This window comes from Apium graveolens, chromosome 3 (assembly GCF_009905375.1).
Source record: "Apium graveolens cultivar Ventura chromosome 3, ASM990537v1, whole genome shotgun sequence".
NCBI lineage: Eukaryota > Viridiplantae > Streptophyta > Magnoliopsida > Apiales > Apiaceae > Apium > Apium graveolens.
Genome location: NC_133649.1, coordinates 28,131,406 through 28,156,297, shown reverse-complemented (window position 1 = coordinate 28,156,297; position 24,892 = coordinate 28,131,406). Strand labels below are relative to the sequence as shown.

Here is a 24,892-nt window from a genome sequence, read left to right as displayed (position 1 = left end):
AACTGTTGTTTTTGGAATAAGTTAGTGTTATTTTCTGTTTTAGAATTAGTCATTGGTAGTAGAGTGTGTTTAGGAGTCTTGAGAAATAAATGGGGTAGTAGAGATAATGTAGGATCGGAGCTAGGTTGTAGCTAGGTGGTTATTTGCTTTCTTTTAATATCCTGTACCTGTACTCTTTTATTATTATTACGTATCAAACTATCAGCAAGAGTTGTGCTTAGTCTGTGTATCTGTTCTTGCATACTTAGCTGAAAAACGAAAAAGTGTGTGTGTTTGTGTGAGTAATCCCAGTGTTTAGAGTCTTCATTTGGTATCAGAGCACTCCTGGTGGATGCCCAAATATATGCCAAAGCAGATTGTGATGGAGGTGGTAAAGAGCAAAGAAGGTTCCTTGAGTTTGAGCTATCCGATGTTAACAAAAACCAACTATACAGCTTGGGCCCTTAAGATGAGAATATTTATGGAAGCTCATGGGATTGGGGAAGCAATCGAACCGAAAGATCCAAAGGAAACTATTAAAGAAAAGACAGATAAGGTGGCGATGGCAGCAATCTTTCAAGCAATTCCTAAAGACATACTATTGTCACTGGCTGAGAAAAAAATGACAAAAGAAACTTGGATGGCAATAAAAACTATGTGTTTGGGAGCAGAGAGAGTGAAGCAGGCTAAAGTCCAGATATTAAAGGCCGAGTTCGAAAGTTTGAATATAAAGGATACAGAGATGATAGACGACTTTGCATTGAAGCTCAATGCACTGGTCACCAACATTCGTGCTTTAGGAGAAACTATTGAAGAAAGCTATGTGGTTAAGAAGTTACTATGTTCCATGCCATCAAAATTTCTGCACATTACATCGTCCATTGAGCAGTTTGGTAACCTAGATGAAATGTCAGTTGAGGAGACTATAGGATCGTTGAAGGCACACGAAGAGCGAGTTCGTGGGAAAACATAAAACACTGGAGGAGAATTGATGTTAACCGAGGAGGAATGGGTAAAGAGAGAGAACGCCGAAGGGAAGCTCTTGTTCACAAGAGAGGAGTGGATGAGAAGGTCGAAAAGGACTGGGACAGAGACGTCTCCAGGAACAAGGACTCGAGGTAATAGCAGCTATCAAGGTGTACGTGATAGAAGCAAAATCCGTTGCTTTAATTGCCACGCGTATGGACACTTTGCTGCAGAATGCAGACGACCTCGTCGTGACAGGGATCAAAAGCCTGAAGTGAATCTGACGCAGATACAGGATGATGAGCCAGTTTTGCTCATAGCAGAAAAGGAGGTAGTACCTAGACTGAGAAACAATGAAAGTGAAAATTTTGAAACAAATATCTGGTATTTGGATAATGGGGCGAGCAACCATATGACGGGAGATCGTTCAAAGTTGAAGGAGTTGGACACAGGATTGGCTGGAAAGGTGAGATTTGGAGACGGTTCCATAGTTGAAATAAAGGGAAAAGGCTCTGTTATGTTTAAGACCAAAAGTGGAGGAAATGTCGTGTTGCGTGAAGTGTATTTCATCCCAACTTTACGGAACAACATCATAAGCCTTGGTCAGCTATCTGAAAGTGGGAACAGGGTTATACTAAATGGAGATTTTATGTGGGTCTACAGTGAAGATGGTCGTCTAGTTATGAAGGTAAAGAAATCAGTGAATAGACTATATAAAATAGTCATTGAAACATGTACATCTGTGTGATTACTCACGAAGTCGGAAGAGTCTTCTTGGTTGTGGCACTCTCATCTTGGGCATGTTAACTTCCAAGCGCTAGTCCACATGTCCATGAATGGGATGGCATACGGGCTACCTCATATAACTCAGCTGAAACAAATATGTACCAGATGTTTGATGGCAAAACAAATCAGACAACCGTTCCGTTGTCAAACCAACTTTAACGCAAAACAAGCTTTTGAACTGGTGTATGGCGACTTGTGTCGACCAATCTCTCCTCCAACAAAGACTGGAAACAGGTATTTTTTCTTATTGGTTGATGATTTTAGTAAGTACATGTGGGTGTACCTGTTAACTAGCAAAGATGAAGCATATGAGGTGTTCAAAAAATTTCGAGTAATGGTTAAGAGGGAAAATGAAAAGAAAGTTAAGGTGTTTAGGACTGATAGGGGTGGAGAGTTTAATTCGAAAGCTTTTTCAACCTATTGTGAAGACACAGGGATCACGAGGCACCTTACAGCACCATACACTCCACAACAAAATGGAGTGGTTGAAAGGAGGAACAGAACAATCGTAGCTATGGCTAGAAGCTTCATTAAAGAAAGAAAGTTACCATCGTGGTTTTGGGGAGAGGCGATACGACATTCAGTATATGTGTTGAATCGTCTCTCAACTCGATCTCTCTCTAAGAAAACCCCGTATGAAGCATTGAAAGGAGATAAGCCTGACATAGGACACCTTAAGATATTTGGGTGTCTAGCATACATGACGATACCGAGCACACTTGTAAGCAAACTGGAGGATCGAAGCAAGGCCACAATTTATCTTGGACGAGAACCTGGTTCCAAGGCCTGTCGATTGTATGACCCAGTTGTGAACAAAATTTTGGTGAGTAGGGATGTAGTATTTGATGAACAAAAGACTTGGGACTGGGAAGAAAATTCTGAACAACAGAACAAGATGGAGGGTGGCTTTGTCGTGTTTGATTCAAGTGCTGAAATGGAAGCTGATGCTCATCATGACACTGAACCAATGTCACCAGTTCGTAGCTCAGGAACCAGCACTGATACTTCTGGTACGCAAGAAACTGAAGAAGGTGAGAGGAGTGTGAGCTCGGAACAATCTATTTAAACTGTGCAATCTGACATGTATGATGAGAGGCCAAAGAAGTTCAGGTTGTTGAGCGAAGTATACGATGAATCAGAAGAAGTGGAGATAGAGGAAGAATTGATGTTGGGAGCTGTGGATGAGCCACTTAATTATAATCAAGCTATGACTGAAGGAGTTTGGAAGAAGGCAATGAAGGCTGAAATCGAATCTATAGAGAAAAATGAGACTTGGGAGCTAACTGAATTGCCAAAAGGACACAAAGCCATAGGTCTAAAGTGGGTTTATAAAATAAAGTGAGATGCAACCGAACATGTCACTAAGTAAAAAGCTAGGCTCGTGGCAAAGGGATATGTCAAGCAGCAAGGAATAGATTACGAAGAAGTCTTTGCACCAGTCACACGGCTTGAGACAGTTAGGTTGTTATTAGCCCTGGCAGCTAAAAATGATTGGCAAATACATCATTTAGATGTAAAGTCTGCATTTCTGAATGGTGACTTAGAGGAAACAGTTTATGTAGCTCAACCTGATGAGTTTGTGATAGAGGGGAAAGAGCATATGGTCTACAAACTGTCAAAGGCATTGTATGGGTTGAAACAGGCACCACGTGCCTGGTATGCTAAGCTGAGGAAGTGTCTGGAACAATTGGGTTTTACAAAGTGTCCCTATGAGCATGTCGTATATCTGAAACGGGAGGGAGAAAAAGTATTGATTGTAGGAGTATATGTTGATGATTTATTAGTTACAGGGACGAGTATTGAAAATATAAAGGCGTTTAAAAGGCAAATGGCTAAAGAGTTCGAAATGAGTGATCTTGGGCTACTGTCTTATTACCTGGGTATTGAAGTGAGTCAAGAAAGTGGATATGTGAAGATAAAACAAGCTGCATATGCAAGGAGTCTGTTGGAAAAAGCTGGGCTTGAGGAGTGTAATTCTGTGAGATATTCGATGGAACCCAAGAGTCAAATGCATAAAGATGAAAATGGAAAAACAGTGAATCCAACAAAGTTTAAAAGTCTTGTTGGTGGCCTGAGATATTTGGTACATACTCGTCCTGATATTGCGCATTCAGTAGGTAATGTCAGTCGTTATATGGAACGACCAACAGTGCTGCACATGAATGTAGTAAAACGGATCCTTAGATATATCAAGGGGACTGTGGAGTTTGGATTGATCTACACAAAGGGATCAAGTGGCTACTTGCTGAGTGACTACTCGGACAGTGATTTAGCAGGTAATGTGGAGGATAGAAAGAGCACGGGAGACATTGCTTTCTACTTAAACGAGAGCCTGATTACTTGGGTTTCGCAAAAGCAAAGATGTGTGGCTCTTTCATCATGTGAAGCTGAGTTCATGGCTGCTACTGTTGCAGCGTGTCAAGGTGTCTGGTTATGGAACTTACTCACTCAAATTATAAGTGTGAAGCCTAGTCCAGTTGTGATTTATATTGATAATAAGTCGGGTATTGATTTGGCAAAGAACCCAGTATTTCATGGGCGTAGCATGCACATTGACATCCGGTTTCATTTTATCCATGAATATATTGAGAAGGGTGTTAATGTTGTTAAACACATCAGTACCAGAGAGTAGCGTGCAGACGTGCTAACAAAGGCAATGACTACTGCTAAGTTCGAACGAATGCGAGATTTGCTTGGTTTAAAAGATTTGCAGATGGCATTTTAGATTATGGGGGAGTATATAAGAAAATAATCTAAACTGTTGTTTTTGAAATAAGTCAATGTTATTTTCTATTTTGGAATTAGTCCTTGGTAGTAGAGTGTGTTTAGGAGTCTTGAGAAATAAATGGGGTAGTAGAGATAATGTAGGATCGGAGCTAGTTTGTAGCTAGGTGGTTATTTGCTTTCTTTTAATATCCTGTACCTGTACTCTTTTATTATTATTACGTATCATACTATCAGCAAGAGTTGTGCTTAGTCTGTGTATCTGTTCTTGCATACTTAGTTGATAAACGAAAGTGTGTGTGTGTTTGTATGAGTAATCCCAGTGTTTAGAGTCTTCATTATTCACTCTATTTTTCTATCAGTTTTCCAACTAATTTTAGAAACAAATCCCGAGGGAAATGCATCATATTAGATGTGAAATTTTAAGTAATTCTTAATTAAATTTCCCTGCTTCATGTATGAATAGGTTTGCTTGTGCTTGGAATTCTTTTATTTGCGGGAATATCATGCCTTCTTCTCATGTGCATGATGTGACTGTGGATCGTGCAGAGTTGTTATGGGGGATTTTGCAGGGAAATTATATGGATCTCGGTTCTGTTATTCATCAGGGTAATTTGCAATTTTTACGTGGAGGCACTATACAATCTATCCCTTATGCCTCGATTATGACCAAGCTTTGTGTTGCGGTGGGTGTTCATTGGCCCGCATACGAGCAGCTTTGGTTACCGAGCGCCCCTATCGACAGTTCTACGATTTAAACATGCAGGAGTCGTATCATGGGTACACTTATGATCATTTACCGGTGGTTTGACTCAGGCACGCAGAGCAACATGGATAAATCAATTGGTGAGGCTAGTTATTCACAGCAGTAGTAGCCGCAGGAGATAGATGATAGTGCTAGTTTAGGCTCGACGCAGTATAGGCATTTGATGAGGTAGATGGATGCGATGTATGAGTCACAGAGCAGGTTTGCGTAGAATCTTACTCAGGCATTGGATACAGCATTTCGAACCACGTTAATTGATATACAATGGCTAGTTTTTGGAGAGGATTCCGTGTATCCGCCTCCTGACACTCCACCCGTGGAAGGTGATGATCCATCTTCTTCTGAGTAGGTATGCCTAGATTCCTTGCTATTACCTTCACTAAGGACAGTGAAATTTCTATGTTTGGGGGTGATAGTTAAGGAATATTTGTGTGTGAGTCCATATAGATGCATATTTATGATAATTTAGTTCATATAGTTTACATATTTGTCATGTAGTTATTTGTTTTTATTTTTGTTTTGCGTATTTGTTATCATGTTAGCATGTTGCATATAGTTATATTAGAATTATATCATGATCCCTTAGTTTGCTTTTTCGATTGGTTTGTGATGTTTATTTGAGTGTAATGATGTCGTATAGAGGAATGTTAAGTCCTAACGAATTGATTTGTATGCTAGAAACAAGAAAATTTTCACTAAGTCTTATAGGTTGCTTGAGTGCTAGATCATGATCATGACTTGTTTGTTTGTCGATGTTTAATCACTTGTTTATGTCTAGAATTTATGTTGTTTTCTTAGTGACAAAATAACATGGATTTTTAAAATTGGAGAAAAATATTGGATATTAATGCTAGTTGTGGCTAGGTGTCAAATGGCTAGTAGCTGGCTCATATTTATAAGAGTAGTCTAGGGTTGAGCGAGATGGAGTGAAACGCACTCATTCAAAAATTATTGGAAAAAAAGAAAAAAAAGGAAAAGAAAAAAATATGTGTTATGCATAATTGATCACGAGTGGGCTCTTTAATACCCGAGCTATTAAGTTCTAGGGACTTTGTGCCTAGAGACCTAAGGCTTTTATAGTCTGGAATCCGCTAACCTAACGCTCACTATATGGGTATTATTGTATAAATCTTTTTTGGACCTCGCTCATTGCACGATCAAATAAGCATGTTTATGTTTTTTATGTGTTATCAATAAAAGCATGAATCCTTGTATAACTCTGATAAAATTGAAGTGTTGTCAGTTATTTTGTGTTTTGATTTATTCTTTTTATAACCTTGTGATTATCTCGACTAGAGGTGAGATATGATTATTGGTCTAGTTTCGAAAGTATATCTGTTAAGCAGTTGCACACACACATGTTTTTGGTTTGTAAGTTGATTTATAAGATTTGATTGAACTTTGTGTGAATAATTGCATTCATTGAGATGTTGCTTATTGATTGGTTGGTTTAGTTATTCTGAGGGGATCATTGCATTCATGTTAGTTGCATTCATACATTTTTATTTCTTATTTTTGAGTGTCTTATTCTTGAGGACAAGCATTAATTAAAGTTTGGGGGTGTGATAAGTGGAATTTATATCCACTTCGAATGCTTCGTAAAGGCCTGAATTGGTGTTTTGTACTCAAGATGTCTGTGTTTTTGATGTTTTTTCGTAGTATTTTGCATTTTAGGGCATATTCAAAAGAAGGAATGGATATTGCATGTTTTATGCTTAAAAGAGTGTTAGGATGGAACCTCGGTCGATTGCGCACAATACACCAGCACGAGAAGGTCAAGAAAGCAGAAAAATTCAGATTTTCCAGAAGCTCTTGGCGGCCGCGCTGGTTTTGGGAGCGGCCGCGCCCATTTGGCAGGAAGTGAGTGCGCCCGCGCTGGTATGCGGGGCAGCCGCGCTATGTCGGGATTTCAGAATCCTGATTCTATTATAAGATTGGTTTGCTGGACTCCTGATCTGTTGGGCTGGTATTTAAAGACTTCTAAATGACGTATTTCATATAAAAGAGCAAGGAGATAGCAGCAAAGACTTAATAGCATAATACAATGAAGGAGAAGAAGATCTTGTTTTCTTTGTTGTTTTAACCTGATACTCTTGTTAACGTACTTTATTATTATTATTATTATTCACTTATTATTATTATTCACATAAGCTGGACATTCCCAAATCTTAACATGTTTAAGACTCGGTTTCCTTTCTTTCCATATCTCCTATGGAGTTTGAGGAACAGATGTAGAAGGCACCTTATTCAGTAAATATGATGAAGTTTCCAATGTATAACCCCACAGGAATACTGGAAGATTCACATAGCTTATCATGGACCGAACTATGTCTAACAAAGTTTGATTTCTCCTTTCAGATACCCCATTCAACTGTGGAGTATATGGAGGAGTCCACTGGGAGACTATACCATTTTCTTTGAGATAAGCTAGAAAATCTCCATTCAAGTATTCACCACCTCGATCTGATCGAAGAGTTATAATACTATGTTTGGTTTGTTTCTCCACTTCATACTTATATTCTTTGAACTTTTCAAAGGCTTTAGACTTGTGTTTCATCAAATACACATATCTGAATCTAGATCGATCATCTATGAAAACAATGAAGTATGAAAATTCACCTAATGCTTGCGTAGACATTTGTCCACATACATCTGTGTGTACCAATCCTAGTATATCTGCAGCCCTCTCTCCATGTCCACTAAATGGAGATTTGGTCATTTTACCCAATAGACAAGACTCGCATGTAGGATATGATTCAAAATCAAAGGGGTCAAGTAACCCTTCCATAAAGAACGTTATCTCTAAGAATTGAACATTTATTATTCTGAATAACAAACGAAAATCCATCCAAGTCTAACATGGAATAGAAACAATATTCCTCACAATTGAGTGAACAAAATAACAATTAGTTAGAACAATAGTCTTGCCCATAGGCATATATAAATGAAATGATCCTACAGCTTCAGCAGCAACTCTTGCTCCATTTCCCATCCCTAGAATCACCTCCTCGTCTTCAAGAGTCCTACTTCTCCTTAGTTCCTGCAACGAATTGCAAATATGAGAACCACAGGCGGTATCTAATACCCAAGTAGAAATTTGACTTAGTGACATATTAACATCGATCATGAACATACCTGAATCAGAAGCGGTAGTCTCACTACCCTTCTTCTTCTTCAATTCTGCAAGGTAAACCTTGCAGTTCCTCTTCCAGTGTCCCACCTTGTTACAGTGAAAGCAAACAGCTTTGCTCATGGGGTCTTCAGCTTTTGGTGGAACCGACTTTTTCTCACCTACTTTTTTCTTCTTGGAAGGGCTCTTCTTCCTTTTCTTAGGATTGGAACCTTCACCAATTAGAAGAACAGAACTCTTCTTCGGTGAAAATTCGATTCCGCAGTCTTCAACATGTTGTGGAGTTCAGGAAGGCTGACATCCAGCTTATTCATGTGAAAGTTCACAACAAACTGCGAGAACGAACTCGGAAGTGATTGCAAGACCAAGTCTTTGCTCAACTCCCCATCCATGGCAAAACCAAGTTGTCCAGGACGTTCAATCAAATTGATCATCTTAAGTACATGGTCATTCACAGATGATCCCTCAAACATCCTACAACCGAACAGTTCCTTCGATATCTCATATCGAGCTGTCCTCCCTGCCACATCATAGAACTCTTGTAGATGCATAAGGATAGTGTGAGCATCCATATGCTCATGTTGCTTCTATAGCTGAATAGCCTCTTCGAAATAAAATAGTTAAACTTTATCACAAAATTATCTGAGAACGAAACAACATAGTCACCTCCTCAAACACTTGCAATTCCTTTTTGTTACCTAAATGCTTCTACTTCTTCGTTGGACTTGGAACTTAGGTCTTAGATCTTGGGTCTTTCCTTTTTCTAATGAAACAAAGACGAGTAACTCCTTGTTGGTACACCTAAGATTTTTGTCTTAGAATAAGGATCACCTCACTTTAGTATGTGAGGGCTCTGCCAAAGATAATGATGTTGGTGGAGATTAGTTACGTTCACATTAGTGAACTAAATGCTTAAAAAACCTTTTGCACTTGACATTTTAGTGATCTTTTTTATTTTCATCTAAACTTTAGAATAATATGTTTATTTTTTGTTAAGTTTGGAAGTTATGGTTGGGTTGCTTTTGATTCCCGTCATTTTTTGATATAAATATTTTATTTATATAAATGTACTTCGTGTAGTAATGCATAGAATACAGAATTGAAACAAAATGTCCATAATTTCTATCAATATACCCATTTTCTACGGCGCTTACCTTTCAAAAACCCCATAGTTCCCACCATCTTCTAGCCAATTCTTACCACATTCATAACCGACGGTACAAAATGTGTGGTCGGAAATGATTTCCAGCATGATCAAAAAACCCGACATACCATGTGCCGTGGATGGTTCCCACCATTCACGGGGCATCTAACTTGAATGCCTCCCACTCCACGTTGGACTCCATGTTGGATTGTAGGTCCGTATCATGCGGCTGTACACATCAACACGTGAGTCCCACATTGACTGTGGTCATCTTCATTTTCCACCAATGACATTTCCCACTTAGGCATTTCCTCCCATTCTCGGCCATTTCCAACCAATTTGTTGGTAGTAAATGACCGTATTTTTGTAATGATATGAGGGTTCTACCCTAGCTTCCACTTTACAAGAACGAATTTACAAGATCTAGCTCAATATTTCCGCACGGATGCCACCAACCAACTTTTAAATCGAACAAATTATCTCAAATTAGAGAAGTTAGAATAAGAACACCCATAAAAAGTAAGTGGTGAAATTGCAAGCCTATTAGAAGGAAAACACACTAAAGGCACGAGTACCGGTTGCCCCTCTAACAACATTTTATTGTTGAAGAAGGGGTTGATGCCTCCACTTGATCCCTCCACCTCATGGCAACTATTGAGTAGAAGTCTTCTTTTTGCTCATACATCTCTTTTAAGTACTATAGATTTTATTAAATTTCAATCCCAACATATGAACCACTTACTTTTGTCTCATCCTCTTGCTATTATGTATACTATACAAGTAGAAAAGTATGTAACTAATAAAAAAGGGCAGAACCTACTACTTTTATACCAACTTATGTGAAAGCTAATTCTCAAGATCATGAACTTTATTTGGTGCATTATTTAATGCAAGATATTTATCCAACACAAAATTATTACACAGAAATGTATGTACTATAGACTATGTTTTATCTATAATCTATAGTAGAACAGACCGGCAAAAACATAAATATGGGCAATATTATTAGTTACATGCATGCCGCATGCCTATAACCAGCCTAATAAAATACACCAGAAGTACTAAGTAGAAAAAGTTTGGATCTTTTAATCAGCACACACATTATTAATCAACATAGATCCCAGAGCAGTCTCATTAGAAGACATCATCATTGCGCTGTTATCAATAAGAAGATCATTTCCTTCTTTGGATGGTGTCTTTGCTGAAGAGCATTCCTGTTCACGTAGAACTTGTAGGAGTTGGAGGTGAAGTCTTCCGGTGCTCGTCAGACAGTATTGTGGGAGCACTGGAACTTTCAATCTGAAAGGCAATGGCAACTGCAAACCTTTATCATTACCTTGAGCTGTAGTTGATAAACCTAGTAAGATTTAAGAAAACTTGTTATTATTATATATACTTGTGAAAAAGAGACAACTAGATTCAGCTAAAGCACCTAAACAAGAAAAAAGAAATTACCTTTGGTAAAACACTCAACACACATTTTATTGTGACAGTTCTCTACTTTCTAATAAGTACTTTATTTTTCTAGGTGCACCGGTATAAAACACTAAATGTATGCAATTTTTTAGTGATAGAAATATAATTATTATTCTTATATGAATAAAAATTGAAATATAAAGAATCTTTAAATTTTTTTAAAAATTATTTGCCAGTAGCAAATTTGAATGAAAACAATGAAAGATAAATGATATGTGGTAGGTAGCTATGAGAATGAATTTGGGAGATGAAAAATATGTTGTCAAATATTTTGATGTAGTGGGAGGACAGATTCAAGGTCTAGTTGAGGCTAGACCGTCTGTGTTTTTTATTGTTTGTGAATATATATATACTAAAATTCACAATTAAATAACTATAAAAATAATTAGACTACCTTGAATTTCACAATACAATTCATGATTTTGTATAAATAATCAGGCAATAAAACAAGAAGAGAAATAGGATACATATACACTAACATCTTAAAACAGCTACCACTGTGTTTCCTACCTCTCACTTATTTTATAAACTCCTTATAAATTACAGATGTACTAAGAATATTTTACATATTGTTTATTTGAAAATTGTAATATTATCAATTAGCATATAGTAAAAGGCACAAAACAATCTACTAGATTGGCCTACAATTTCTTTTAGCTTTTAGAGAATGACCTTGATTTTCTTTGAATATGGGTAGACAAAACTTAAAACTTCTGCCACGTGAATATATAATGGTAAACAAGAATCTTTAAACTCATGTTATGTGATATGTAATTGTAGATATAAATTTATGAATTGGTCACTAACAAAGCTTTTTGTAGATCTAAACAGTTCTCAACATTTCACCATACTAAAATTTATGTGACATAACCTTGTAGACTACTAAGATGGTAAAATGTGATTTGAAACTTAACTCCACTAAAATGTTATTTTCATTTTTGTTTGCGAGGATTGTTAGAGAAATCCTTGAACTAGCTTCTAAATTCTAATATAAATCAATCAACTAAACTTATTCATATCATCTTTCAAGGTGTTGAAACACAGGTCCAATTTCCAAACTCATATTAAAAATAAATCCCGTTTGAGGAAAATGCTTTATATTAAATTTGAAATTTTAAAAAATTCTTAATTAGAGGGGCTATTAACTTATTAGGGGAAGGCTTTATATTAGATATGAAATTTTAAAAAGTTTAATTGATTGGCCTTTATCTCAGTCACTCAAAAGCATCAACTTGTGACAAGATCGGTTTTGTGCTCCTCTTCAGACCATTAGCTCACCCAATACTTATAATCAAATTCTAATACTTGCACAATATAAACCATAATCAAAAAATAAAATATTGCTAGATAATTTTTGATTTAAAATAGAACCAAATGAAAGAAAAAAAAATCTTATGCAAGTTATGTATAGATCTATAGGATGGATGATGAATAATGTACCTTGTGCACAAATCTTAATATGTGCAGTCATCTTAGTATGTGCAGTCGATCTTCTCTCTGATCACACAGTTATAAACTCTTTTTTTCTTTCTTATCTCTCTTACTTACAAGTTTGTTTTAATATTTTAAAGTCTCAATACAAGGTGTAAGAAATAAATAAGGACTTCTTTTAGCTCATCAAAGAAAAAAAATAATGAATTTCTTTGTCATTTTATATCTTATTTAAAATCTATAAGATCTTAAAGTATCAACATGTAACCAGCTATTATTGCATAGGTAACTTATTGATTTAACAAGTCTTTCAATATATATTTTAGAATATAATGTTTGATTTTTACAAGCATATCACAATTCTATAGAATCAAAATTATTATTTCTTATTTATTTTTGTGAATTATAATATTTATAAAATAATTTTATTTACAAAACTAATAATTTTAAAGGTGGATAAAAAATTAAATATCACACTAGTTGTGTAATTAATGACACATCATCTTAAAACTTTCAATATATAAAAATTAAATATCACACTAGTTCTTTGTATATCCTCAGACAAAATTTAAAACTTCATCTTATAATTGTAAAGAAGAATCTTGAAAATTATGTTATGTGATATGTAATTGTAGACATAAATTTGTAAATTGGTCACTAACAAATCTTTTTCTAGATCTAAACAGTTCTCAACATTTCACAATACTAAAACTAATCCCAATAGTGACATAACCTTGTAGACTACTAAGATCATACAACCTTCTTTGAAACTTAACTCCACTAAAATGTTATTTTTATTTTTGTTTTCTACTATTGCTGGAGAAATCCATGAACTAGCTTCTAAATTCTAATATAAATCAATCAACTAAACTTATCCATATCATGTTTCAAGGTGTTAAGACACAGTGATTATTCACTCTATTTTTCTATCAGTTTTCCAACTAATTTTAAAAACAAATCCCCAGGGAAATGCTTCATATTAGATGTGAAATTTTAAGAAATTCTTAATTAAACCGCCTATTATCTTATTAGGGGAAAGGATTTATATTAGATATAAAATTTTAAGAAGTTTAATTAACCAGCCTTTATATGAGTCACTCAAAAGCATCAACTTGTGACAAGATGGGTTTTGTTCTCTTCTCCCCACCATTAGCTCACCAAATAATTATAATCAAATTCTAATACTTACACTATCTAAACCATAATAAACTAGATAATTTTAGATTTAAAATAGAACCAAATGAAAGAAAAAAAAATTATATCTTACTCAAGTGATGTATAGATCTATAGGATGGATGATGATAATGTACGTGGTGGATACATCTTAGTATGTGCACTTTATCTTCTCTCTCTGATCACAATTGAAAACTCTTTTTCTTTCTTATCTCTGTTGTAAACTCTTTTTCTTCCATACATATACCTAACTTCTTACAATACAAATACTCGGTGTTTATAGTAGATGATGTAAGTATGAAAGTAAAAACTAATTAGTTTTAGAAAGAGAAGGAATATTTAGTTGAAAAGGTCACAAGAGCTCACATGGGGAGAAAGCATCTTCCTAGATACATACAAATCAGATGGAATTAAAATTTTCAAATCAAGATCAAGGATATGAGCATGGCTGAATGAGAGAAGAGTTTGTTGGGCTGCCAATATTTTCTTCCCAGTATGTGGACTATAAGCGGAAGAGATCAAAGATATTTGAATAGGGGATGAAGTTTTCAAGTCGTAGTAAAGTAACTATGTTGGAGTTAAATCCTATGCTGCAAATGTCTAGTAAGCAGTTGTGTGTAAAGTGGAGAAATAAATGTGTCAAGAGGAAAAATAAGGATAAATTGGAAGGCGAGGACCAGGAAGGGAGCCTAATTTAGCGACCCTTCCATGAATATAACTGAAGATAATGACCATCAATATAACTATGAAGGATGTAGTTCAAAATACATAAAAGATAGGAGATACTCGCCTAGTGAATTCAATAAATGTTAATGTTTTGATTGTAACTAGAGCAATCAAGTCTTTTATTTCCGAAGAGTTTGTCAATAAGTTGTAATGTGAGATTTCACCCTTAAAGAAAGTATTAGTTATAAAAGTACATAATGAGGGTAATGTTTCTTTTAGTCAAGTTTTTCCTTACAGTAATGTTGGGATAAAAGGTCGTCATCTCTTTGCAAACTTGATAAAATGTCGTCATCTCTTTCTAAATTTGATATAATCTTAGAAATGCATTGGATAGAAGATCACGATGTGCAAATTGAATGTTTAAATAAAAGGATTAAGTTAAGATCTACGGATGAGAATAAAGTTATACTTTAAGGACAACAATAAGCATAAAATTTTTTGATGAACATTAAAGCTCAGACGATGTTAAGGAAAGGATTAGAAGCATATTTAGTACATATGGTAGATGTCAACAAATAAACACATAGGATTGAAGAGATCCCCTTGGTTGATGAGTTTTTGAATGTGTTTCTAGATGAATTACTTGAACTACCCCCGAAACAGAGATAGAATTATATATTGATTGGGCACCTGGAACTAATTTTATGTCGAAGGAACTATACAGAATGGCACAAGTGGAGATGAAGGAATTTGAAACTCAATTGAAGACCCTGTGGATGTTACTAAAGCACTTTCATGTGCTAAACAATCTTCACAAATTGATAGGTTTGAGGGTAGTAGTCCTGAGGGAGAGCTATCTAAATCCTCTGAATTTAATTGGAGGTTCCTCATGAAGGAACAACTCCCCTCAAAAGCCTAACTGAGATTACCTTAACAATTGAAGGTAGGAGTCCAATTGACAATGAGCCTGTTATCGGGGAGGCAAGTCTAGCACATTCAAGTGCCAGCTCTTTTCCAGAAGAGCAAGGGTTTTGATACCATGGTACCTGACAGTAATCTGGTCAAATCCCCTCCAATTCAATTGGAGGTTCTCATTGTTGGTGAACAACACAATATCACAACCATAATTTCTACCGTGAGTCAAACTTTGACATCTGTCACTGGTAATGTTCCTGAACCCCAACTATCTACCTCAACTCACACAGACCTACCATCTACATCCAACCCTTCTAAACAACCCTCAAACCTAATTAATCTCCCAGTGGGTCAGGATGCGTAGGCTCAACCAATCACCATGAATGACCTTCTGGTAGATCAACTCTCTAGACTTGCCAACATCACACAACAACATCTTGCAACAAACATGTCTAATCAGGACTATCAAGCAATCTTGCTTTCTTACAAAACATATATTGAAGACCAATAGCAGAAAATTATCAGTGAAGCTGAACAAGATGTCAATGTGGATGCTTGGTTAGACAAGGACTTTAGCTTGAGCATGAATGAGGTCTTGGAAAGATTTAGAAAAGAATAGATCACAATATTGGAAGTAATTCCAAGGCTCTCAGTCCATAGGAAGTCTATGATATTGTGACAGAAATCTACAAAGCTCAACTCAAGGCTTTTCATCTCATGAGTAAAGCATTCCAACAGACACTCGACATCCATCAAGATAAGATAAGAAGGTTGGTAATAGACAAGTTTAATGACCTGTGTCAACTCAATTAGAGATCAAAAACAAATTCCAGAGATTTATTGATCAAATGGAGCAAAGCATTAAAAATCTTAAATAGTCCTTTGTGGCTCTACATGAAGTTGTCCAGAATCATATCATGAATAACAATGACACAAGGGTCAAACAGGATCAACTGTATCAACGTAGATATGAACCATTAGCTCTCTTAATGGAAGGCATCAAGGAATTAGTTCATGATATATTCGGTACTTCTGTCTCTTTATGATCTCAACAACCATTTTCTACATCAACAAATCTCCAGATTCAATCTCTACAATAGCAAGTTTCAACTCTCCAAGCCTCAAATGACTCACTCACAGCTCAGGTCCATGCTCTCACTTCTCTATTGCAGAGTAAACAGAATGACATCGAGACCCTAGTAGACTCCCACAAATACTCCTCTGGAGCTGTCATGAGTGCCTTGAATGTTCGTTTGTCAGCTCTTCCGGAAGCTGTGAGGCCAGAAATTCCAAATCCACTACTCCTTCCTGCCAACAATATGAAGGGGGAGATTGAATCTAGGAGTCAACAGTTCAAGGAAGCTGGTAAATCTTCACAATCTAAAGAGGCTGGAAAATCTACTACCCACTCTGGTCATAGTATTATGTAATTAAAACTATCTCAAGATTCTAGTACAGACATGCTCCAGAAAGCTGCAGTAGGACCTTGTCAAGATTAGGAATTCAATAAAGTACTGGCAGTTCCAAGAGCCACTCTGGCTAACAACATCAATTTCTTAATAGTGGTAATAGTGAAGGTTGACAACTGTTTGGAGAAGAGAATAGTACCCAATGTCAATGACTGTGGTTTGGTAAGATGTCTTCAGGTCTCTCTCTCAAATCTTCAAAGTATGAGAGCATCTGAGCTGGATGTAATAATTTACAGAGTTAATGCAGTAATTGCAAAGGACATCCAATTGCTCAAAGAACTCAAGAAAGCTCAGATAGATGCTTTTCCTGAAGCCTATCTACATCCAAGCAAGGGGGTTGCCTATATTTATCCACAAACTAAACAGTGCAGATACTTCACAGTACACAAAAATTGTGTAAAGGGAAATACAAGACAAATTATGACATTGGAAACTGATCTAAAGAGGAAGAACTTCAAACTAGCTGAAGATGAGGAGATGATTAGGATGATGGGGAGATACCTAGAGAATGATGATACCATGTTGCCAAATACACAGTTCAATACAAAATATGACAAGGATGATGATGAGTAGAAGAATGATGAACAAAAACCTTTTGGCATAAATCCAAGTCAATCTAGCAAAGTAACTGACATCAAAGTAGAAGAGAAGAAGAAAGAATAGAAGAAACGGGATGATAAGAAGTGGGGAGATGAAAGGAGAAGAAAGAAGAGGGAAGATGGTTAAAGAACCAAGAAAAATATCCTATCAATCCAAATCTCACAAACTCAAATCACTAATCCTGCAAGCTCAAACACTCAACTATCCTTAACCTTTATGTCTAAACTTTTGTACAAATAACCTGCAAACACCTTACTTAAAATACCAATCACTTCTAGTCAAACCACCCTAAATAAAATCTCAAACCTACCTTCTTTTAAGCCCCCCAGAAAAACTCATTTCAAGTCTGTCGGGAGAAAACCAAAGAAGCTGCAAGTTGAAAAGGGGGTTATCAAGAATTACTTTAATTAGACAGATTTTCTACCTCTAAATTGGTGCATCACAGATGTTGACTACATTCAACAATTAGCTGAAGAGATAGTCAAAGTTTGGTTTGTATCATTGAGAGAAGTCAAAATCTACTATCAAGATGGCTCATTCACTCTACTTGGAAGGGAATTAATGGATACACTTTCAACCAAAAAGTTAAGATGGTGATTAGCTAATAAAGGATAAGGACAAAAGTACAAGGGTATTGAGGACTGTGATGTGGGTATGGTTGAAAGTAAGAAATGAAAGAAGAGAAAAAATAAAGGCTGAAAAGGAAGAAAGAGATAAGAAGTATGTATAAGAAATTGCTATGTTTGAACAAATATCAATTGAGCTCAAGGCAAAGGGGATGAGTAGAATTTCTAAGGATGGACACTTTCTAAACATACTAGCTGGCAGGCTCTCAAGATTCAGAGTAAATTACTTGAATGGTTATTCTAAAGCACCTCATTAGAAAAGAATCAGGCTATGAGAATTCCATGTAATGAATGTACTTATTAAACTCATGTAATCACTCAGTGTATAAAAGCTGTATTTGTTATCCTGTCAGTTTTTATATGATCATTTTATGTTTTCATGTAACTTGGGGTTAGTATTTTTATTAGGCATGAATTTGTGATAATCAATGTTCTCATAAATTGGGGGAGATTATTGTGCAAGACATGCCTATATAATAACAAGGCTAAGTCACATTGACAACCCTAAGATCTAGTTGATTAATACTTATCTTTATATTTTGTATTGTATTACTTGAGTATGTAAAATGGTTAGAAGATTAGACTGGAGTATTTTTCTGTAAGCATTTCAAGCCTAAAGAATAAACTCTGGAAGAAGATTCAAGATAGATCATGCCTCAGAGAAATGAAACAAAAGCTTGGAGTTGAATAAATCTTGTTTATGAAAAATGTTCAAAGTCAAGAAATCGACAAGTCACTGATCAAGTAATATAGAAAAGTCATTCGAGAAATCTAGAATGACTTATCGAGAAGTCCAAAATGGCTTATAGAGAAGTCTCAAAGATATCGACAAGTTATTTCTGCATGTAAAGAATTCAGAGATATCGACAAGTCAAAATAAAGATATGAAGATTAGAGATATGGACAGGTCAAATTATTATTAGAGATCTCCGAGATATCGACAATTCAAAATGTATATAGAGATCTCTGAGATATCGACAAGTCAATTCTACATGTAGAGATCTCAGACATATCGACAAGTCATTTAGGATGCAAATATTCAGAGACCTCAACAAGTTGAATATACCTATAGAGAACTCAGAGATCTCGATAAGTATTAAACAATGTAAAAGAATTCTTACCAAGGGGAATAATGAACTCACTCTTCTTATCTTCTTTGAGAGACACAGTTTTTTTCTCATTAAAAATTGAATTTTGTTTGCTCTGACCAAGTCCATGCTTCGGAACATAATTAACAAGAGTTCTTTTAGTCTTCCACCTCAAACCACAGGCGTTCCATAAATTTTCGTTCACAAGGGGTCCAGGCCTCCACAATATTGTGTCTGTTTCAAAGGATACCAAAATAATTTTATATTTGAGTATACTATGTAATTCAAGTCAACTTTAATACTAAGAGGTCTAAGGAAAATTAAAAACTTAATATGGTATTTGCTCATAGAGGTCATAATTATAGGTCCAAGGTATATATAGTATAATTAAAATAAAAAGTAGGCAGGTATTAGAATTGAAATATTCAACTATATTTACATATTATCAAATACATCATATCTTTTAAATATCATGAAACAAATAAGTTTTCAAACTTTGCTTAAATATTTTCAATATGACTCCATTTTTTGCAATCATTACAATGTCCTGCATCAAATTATATCACAATCTAAAACCTTATTAACCCAAAAATGTGTTTTTTCATTACCAACAAAACAAGAAATTGGTCATCGTTATGATATTATTAAAAACAATTCATAAAAGCCCATGTAATATGTTATCTTAATTCTTTTATAGATGGTTAGATCCCAATAGTTCAAATTTGATTATAACATATCATCAAATACCTCACATCTTTTACATATCATCAAACAAATAAGTTCTTAAACTTTGCATAAATATTTTTAATATGACTCAATTAAAACAATTCGTACCATTTCCATATCGTGCATTAAACTATATCGCAATCTATAACCATTTTTTGACCCAAAAATTGGTTTTTTTCCATTACCAACGCACCAAACAATTGAATAAAGTTGGTCATCGTCATGATATTATTTAAAACAATTAATAAAAGCCGATGTAATATGTCTTCATAATTCTTTAATGGATGGTGAGATCGCAATGGTTCAAATTTGATAATTGTTGTATTATTTCATGCTCTCAAGGTACGCATATATTCTAATTCTTATGATTCTAATTATGATTGGGCTACGCGATATCATATATGTCTTTGTTAACCCCTTATTCTAAAATGAATGTATGGTCAATTATTATTTAGCTCTCATTACAAGTTCAATTTTTTTTCAAGATCATTCTTATCCAAAAATGATCTATACACTAAAAGTTTCTAAATAATTTTTTTATAGATTTAAGGACAGTACATAAAACTTAATTTTAGTCGACTTTCGATGAGAGATACAAAGATCTAACAAAGTTATTAAATGAGATATAATTTGCATCTTTATCCTGCCATTCTTTTACCTTAAAATATATTCAATGAAGTACATATCAAATAGAGATGGTGAATCAAGTTTTGATAACAAAAGAAAAGCAACTTCGAAAAATAATTATTTAAAATGAGCATAAAGTATACGATTTTTAGAACACTTACATTTTATTCCACAATGAAAACATGGTCCTTTTCTGCCCATGAGCTCCGCCATAGAGAATTATGTCACAAGTAGTGATTCAAAAATTGTGTTTATTTTGGTTGGCTTGAGTTAACATACAAAAAGGATAATTTTTTTCTTCTTAAAACTAAACTATATATTAAGAAATGAATTCAGTGATAGGTTATGCAGATCTGAGGTAAATCATAGCCCATAAAGGGTCTGCGTCCGAAACCCATAATTGGTCATGGCCGCCACGGCAGGTCCTCGAGGACATATGGGCTGGGCTACCACCTGGGCCGTAAATTTCTTTAGCCCATTTGTTTTAAATTACCAATGATATATATATATATAATAAATAAATATAAATAAATAAATAAATATAAATACATAAATATTCTTCAGATTTTTAAATCTTTAAATTATCTTCCAAATACCTCGCTAACGGGCTTAATGACCGCAACCTTACTTTAATATGGCATCTAAAAGTTTCCACCTAATTACGTGTAATGCATCCACATCTTCATGCGTTCTAAGTCCATATGAATCAGTGTTCATGATTACTATTAACTACCAGAACATACACATAATTTCGAGTGTTAAAAGAGGAGGGAAATTATATATGCCAAAGAAAATAGTTATCATTGATTATAACATGGAGGTCGAACCTTCGATAATATTGTAGTTAATGGCTACAAGAGTTTTGCTCTTTTCGGAGAAGTTAAAATTTGTCCAAGAAAACTTATACACAAAAATAATAACACTTAAACAAATCATATATAAGAATACTTGGTAAAATTCAAAGGAAATAATTGTATATTAATTAATAGTTGTGGAAAAAAATAATAAATCAAACAAAATATACCCAATATAAATACCACTTAGAGTGGTATATGAACCATACCCCTACTTCAAATAACAGAGAGGTTGTTCCCGTGATTACCCCATATTTAGTATCCGACAAAAATGGTGTACGATAAAAGTACATAATTACACAATTGATAAATACAATAATAAAAATAAGAAATATGCACCAAATAAACCTATTTTTTTTTGTTATTTTATACTCCTAAACTGACTATTAAATCTGAGATAAACATTGTAGATCATCCTTACAATTCCAATCCAACGGTAAAATAATGACGGGTGTCCGCTAGTCCGATCTGTACCGACAATTGAAGAGAAAAATCCATCTTATTCTTTGTATCGACAATAATACCATAATCATTATCGACCAGCTTACTTTTTCAATATCATATTCTAGTTGCCAATGCCTATTGGAAATAGTTACATCCACCGGATAAACAAGTGATGATGCATTCTCGATATCCATAACACCGTTAGTTTGAATCTCATCCTATTTTTTTGGAGCAGTGGTGGTGGTGATGATAACCGTTCTTGTGACTACCAAAATCTTCATTACAATATTGAAATAAAAAAGACTAACATCCCATATATCTTAAATTCTTCTGTTGCATCATGATATGCAATCTCCTTGCGTACGTTTTTCGTTCTTAATCGGTTTGAAATATTCTCATTTATAGATCCAAATTCTCTGTAGAACTATTGATTATTTTTATTAATTCCCCAATAAAAAAGGTTAATCTTAGTAATATGAAGACAAAACCAAATGTTAAAAGAATAATAGTTAGACTAAAAAACCTCTATGTAATCTAGATGTAAATTTTCCATCTTATTATATTCATTTAGCTTAAGAAATATAAAATAAGATTTAATACAAACAAATTTTTTTATATTATCTTGAAAATAACTGTGTTTAATAGAGTGATTCCATTCCTTCATTAGAAGATTATGAAAGTATATCATATCTTCATGATTATTTACTCAAATCATGGGAGTCGCAAGACTAACCTCGAATATCAACTATAAAAATGTATGTAAATTTTACTAATTAATTTATGAAATTTGTTAGCCTCTAGATCTAATTCCAAATAAATGGATATATATTGGAGTCAGATCATTGGAGAACTTCCTTTGATATGTAGGAAAATTTTGGAGGGTTTTATTTAATTTAAGGGTATAAATGTCAAATTATTGAATTTGAATTTGTTTTTAAGGTGACTCAAACTTCTGGCATTCATTACTATTAATCGCAATCGACCAACTATAATAGGTATTGTGACTCCCTCCAAACCCGGGTCAGGGGTTTGGGATTCACAACACACACACCATATATAAATCTGTTTATGAAAATAATATATGGAATTACCCTACTTACCATAACCACGGATCGCAGCAGGTTAAAGTATGCGCACAAACCATAACCTTATTTATATTACAACGTACCAAATCCCAATTTATTTATCTTACAACTAAAAATAAAGTAGTCATACAAACTTTCAACTCAAACTAAGACAAACATCTTATGCTAGCTTATTCCATTTTAACCTCGAAACCTAGCTCACACACTTGTCTGGGGATTGTTGCTACCACCAGTTTACTTTTTAACTGGAAAAGAACATAAACATATTTGTAAGAGTGAGCTAACTAGCTCAGCAAGTCATAATGACAACAGTGAGATTAAACAATATCAAGGATGCAAATTTCACCAGCACTGTTAGCGCATACAAGATGTTTAATGCAATGCCTTGCAGGAAAAAAAGGATGGTTTTAGTATATTATAATAGTAATTATCGGATCTTTTGTGCCATTAAATCTGTTTGTTGACATTGTCTCTTGATACATTTGTGTTGTATTAGTTGCATATAATATTGTGTAGAATTGTGGTTGTTGAAATGATATGTTCCAAGATGTTCTAGTTTGGTTAGGTTGAAATTATAAAATGAAATTGAGCAGCATTCTGCTATTTTTTAAATCTGGTGTTAGTTGAAATTAATCGAATTCAGTTGAATTTATGTTACAACGAAAAATAGTTGAAATTAATTTTCAATTGCATAAAGTCGAATTTAATATTTTGGCGGTATTTTAAAATTTTTTCTAAAGATTTAATTGTTTGGGCATGGTCTTTAAATTTTTTTTAAAATATTTAATTATTTGGGAGGGATAATTTAATTTTAGGTGAAAAATTAAATTTGACTACCCTCGGTCAAATTTTGTCGGTTGAATTTAAGCGGTCCTAAATATCCAGTCATAGTTAGCCGATCAAATTTAGTTAAATACGACCTAACTCCTAAATTCGACCGATATTTTCGGTCAAATTTAGCATTTTTTCTTGTAGTGTATTCTATACTACAAGGGGCTATATTCCATCACTAAATTCTACCCTCACATATAGTTCGATAATATAATTTAGAGCCAACTCTTTGTTTATCTAACCATGTTGCTTATTATAAAAATTTAGCTGATAAGTAACTTAATACATATCAACTCATGAACATTTTTAAAATAATTACAACTTTTAAATGTTATATCTAACTTTTAAATTGATACTAAACTATATATATATACATACATACATATACATAAATATATATAGAAGAACATATAATACTCTATTTAGTGCTTTTTTAAAAGTACTGAGTAGAACTTTTGCATATACAAATATATAAGTTCAATAACAAGTTCAAGAACTTATTAGTAGTTGATGATGATCAGCGTTTGATGATATCAGTGTTGGGTGTGAAGGGTTTTTAGCACATAAACGTAACGAAAACGTAAATTTAAATCTTAAAAAACCGAAACCGTCCGCAGAATCCATGCGAAAAATAATATTTAATTCGTAGTTCAGTATGTTTACCTTAGGAAGCTTTACATTAATGGAAAGATGGAGGTCTTTAATAGCGATCCAAGAACGATGAACGGAAATCCCTAGCAGCTGCTCCTCAAGTGTGAAGCACTCCACCGGTATCCACCAAGAGTACAATGTGATGGAGGAGGAAGAGGTTGAGAGAATTAGTTGTCTCCCTCTTGTTTTACTTTAGAATTAGGGTTAATTATTTGAGTTCTTAGGCAAATAGGGTTTATAATAATATATTTATAGGCAAAATTTTCAGCTGAAAATTTTCCATAAAATATTATTATTATTAATCCTTTAATTGATTATTCTTATTAACCAATTAACTAATAATTAAAATACCTTTAAATCATTAATCCCTTTTCTAAACACTTTAGAATAATAATTTTGTCACTTGATTTAATTTCCAAAATTAAATTCTTAATTAATAATATTAAGAATTAATTAAATCTCATTTAATTAATTATTAAATCTGCTAATTAATTATTTATTTCACAAATAAATAATTACCAGCCATTATTAATTAATTCCTCCACCATTAAATCATTCTCTTTTATGGTGTGACCCCGTAGGTTCAATATTAAGCCGGTAGTAGAAATAAATATTAATAAAACTATTTTATCATTATTTATATAAATTCTCTAACTTATTAAACATGATTAATTATATTTATTTTACATCGTGGGAGATACTTCTTAGTATATCGCGACTATCGGGATAATACGA

At 34.2% G+C, this 24,892-nt stretch overlaps 1 protein-coding gene across 1 annotated transcript; it reads left to right on the top strand.

Annotated features, from left to right (window-relative positions):
- The first annotated feature begins 343 nt into the window (after positions 1-343).
- On the top strand, positions 344-952 carry LOC141714033 (uncharacterized). The gene has a single exon (XM_074517581.1). The coding sequence runs from the start codon at positions 344-346 to the stop codon at positions 950-952; it is 609 nt and encodes a 202-aa protein (XP_074373682.1).
- Positions 953-24,892: the final 23,940 nt, after the last annotated feature.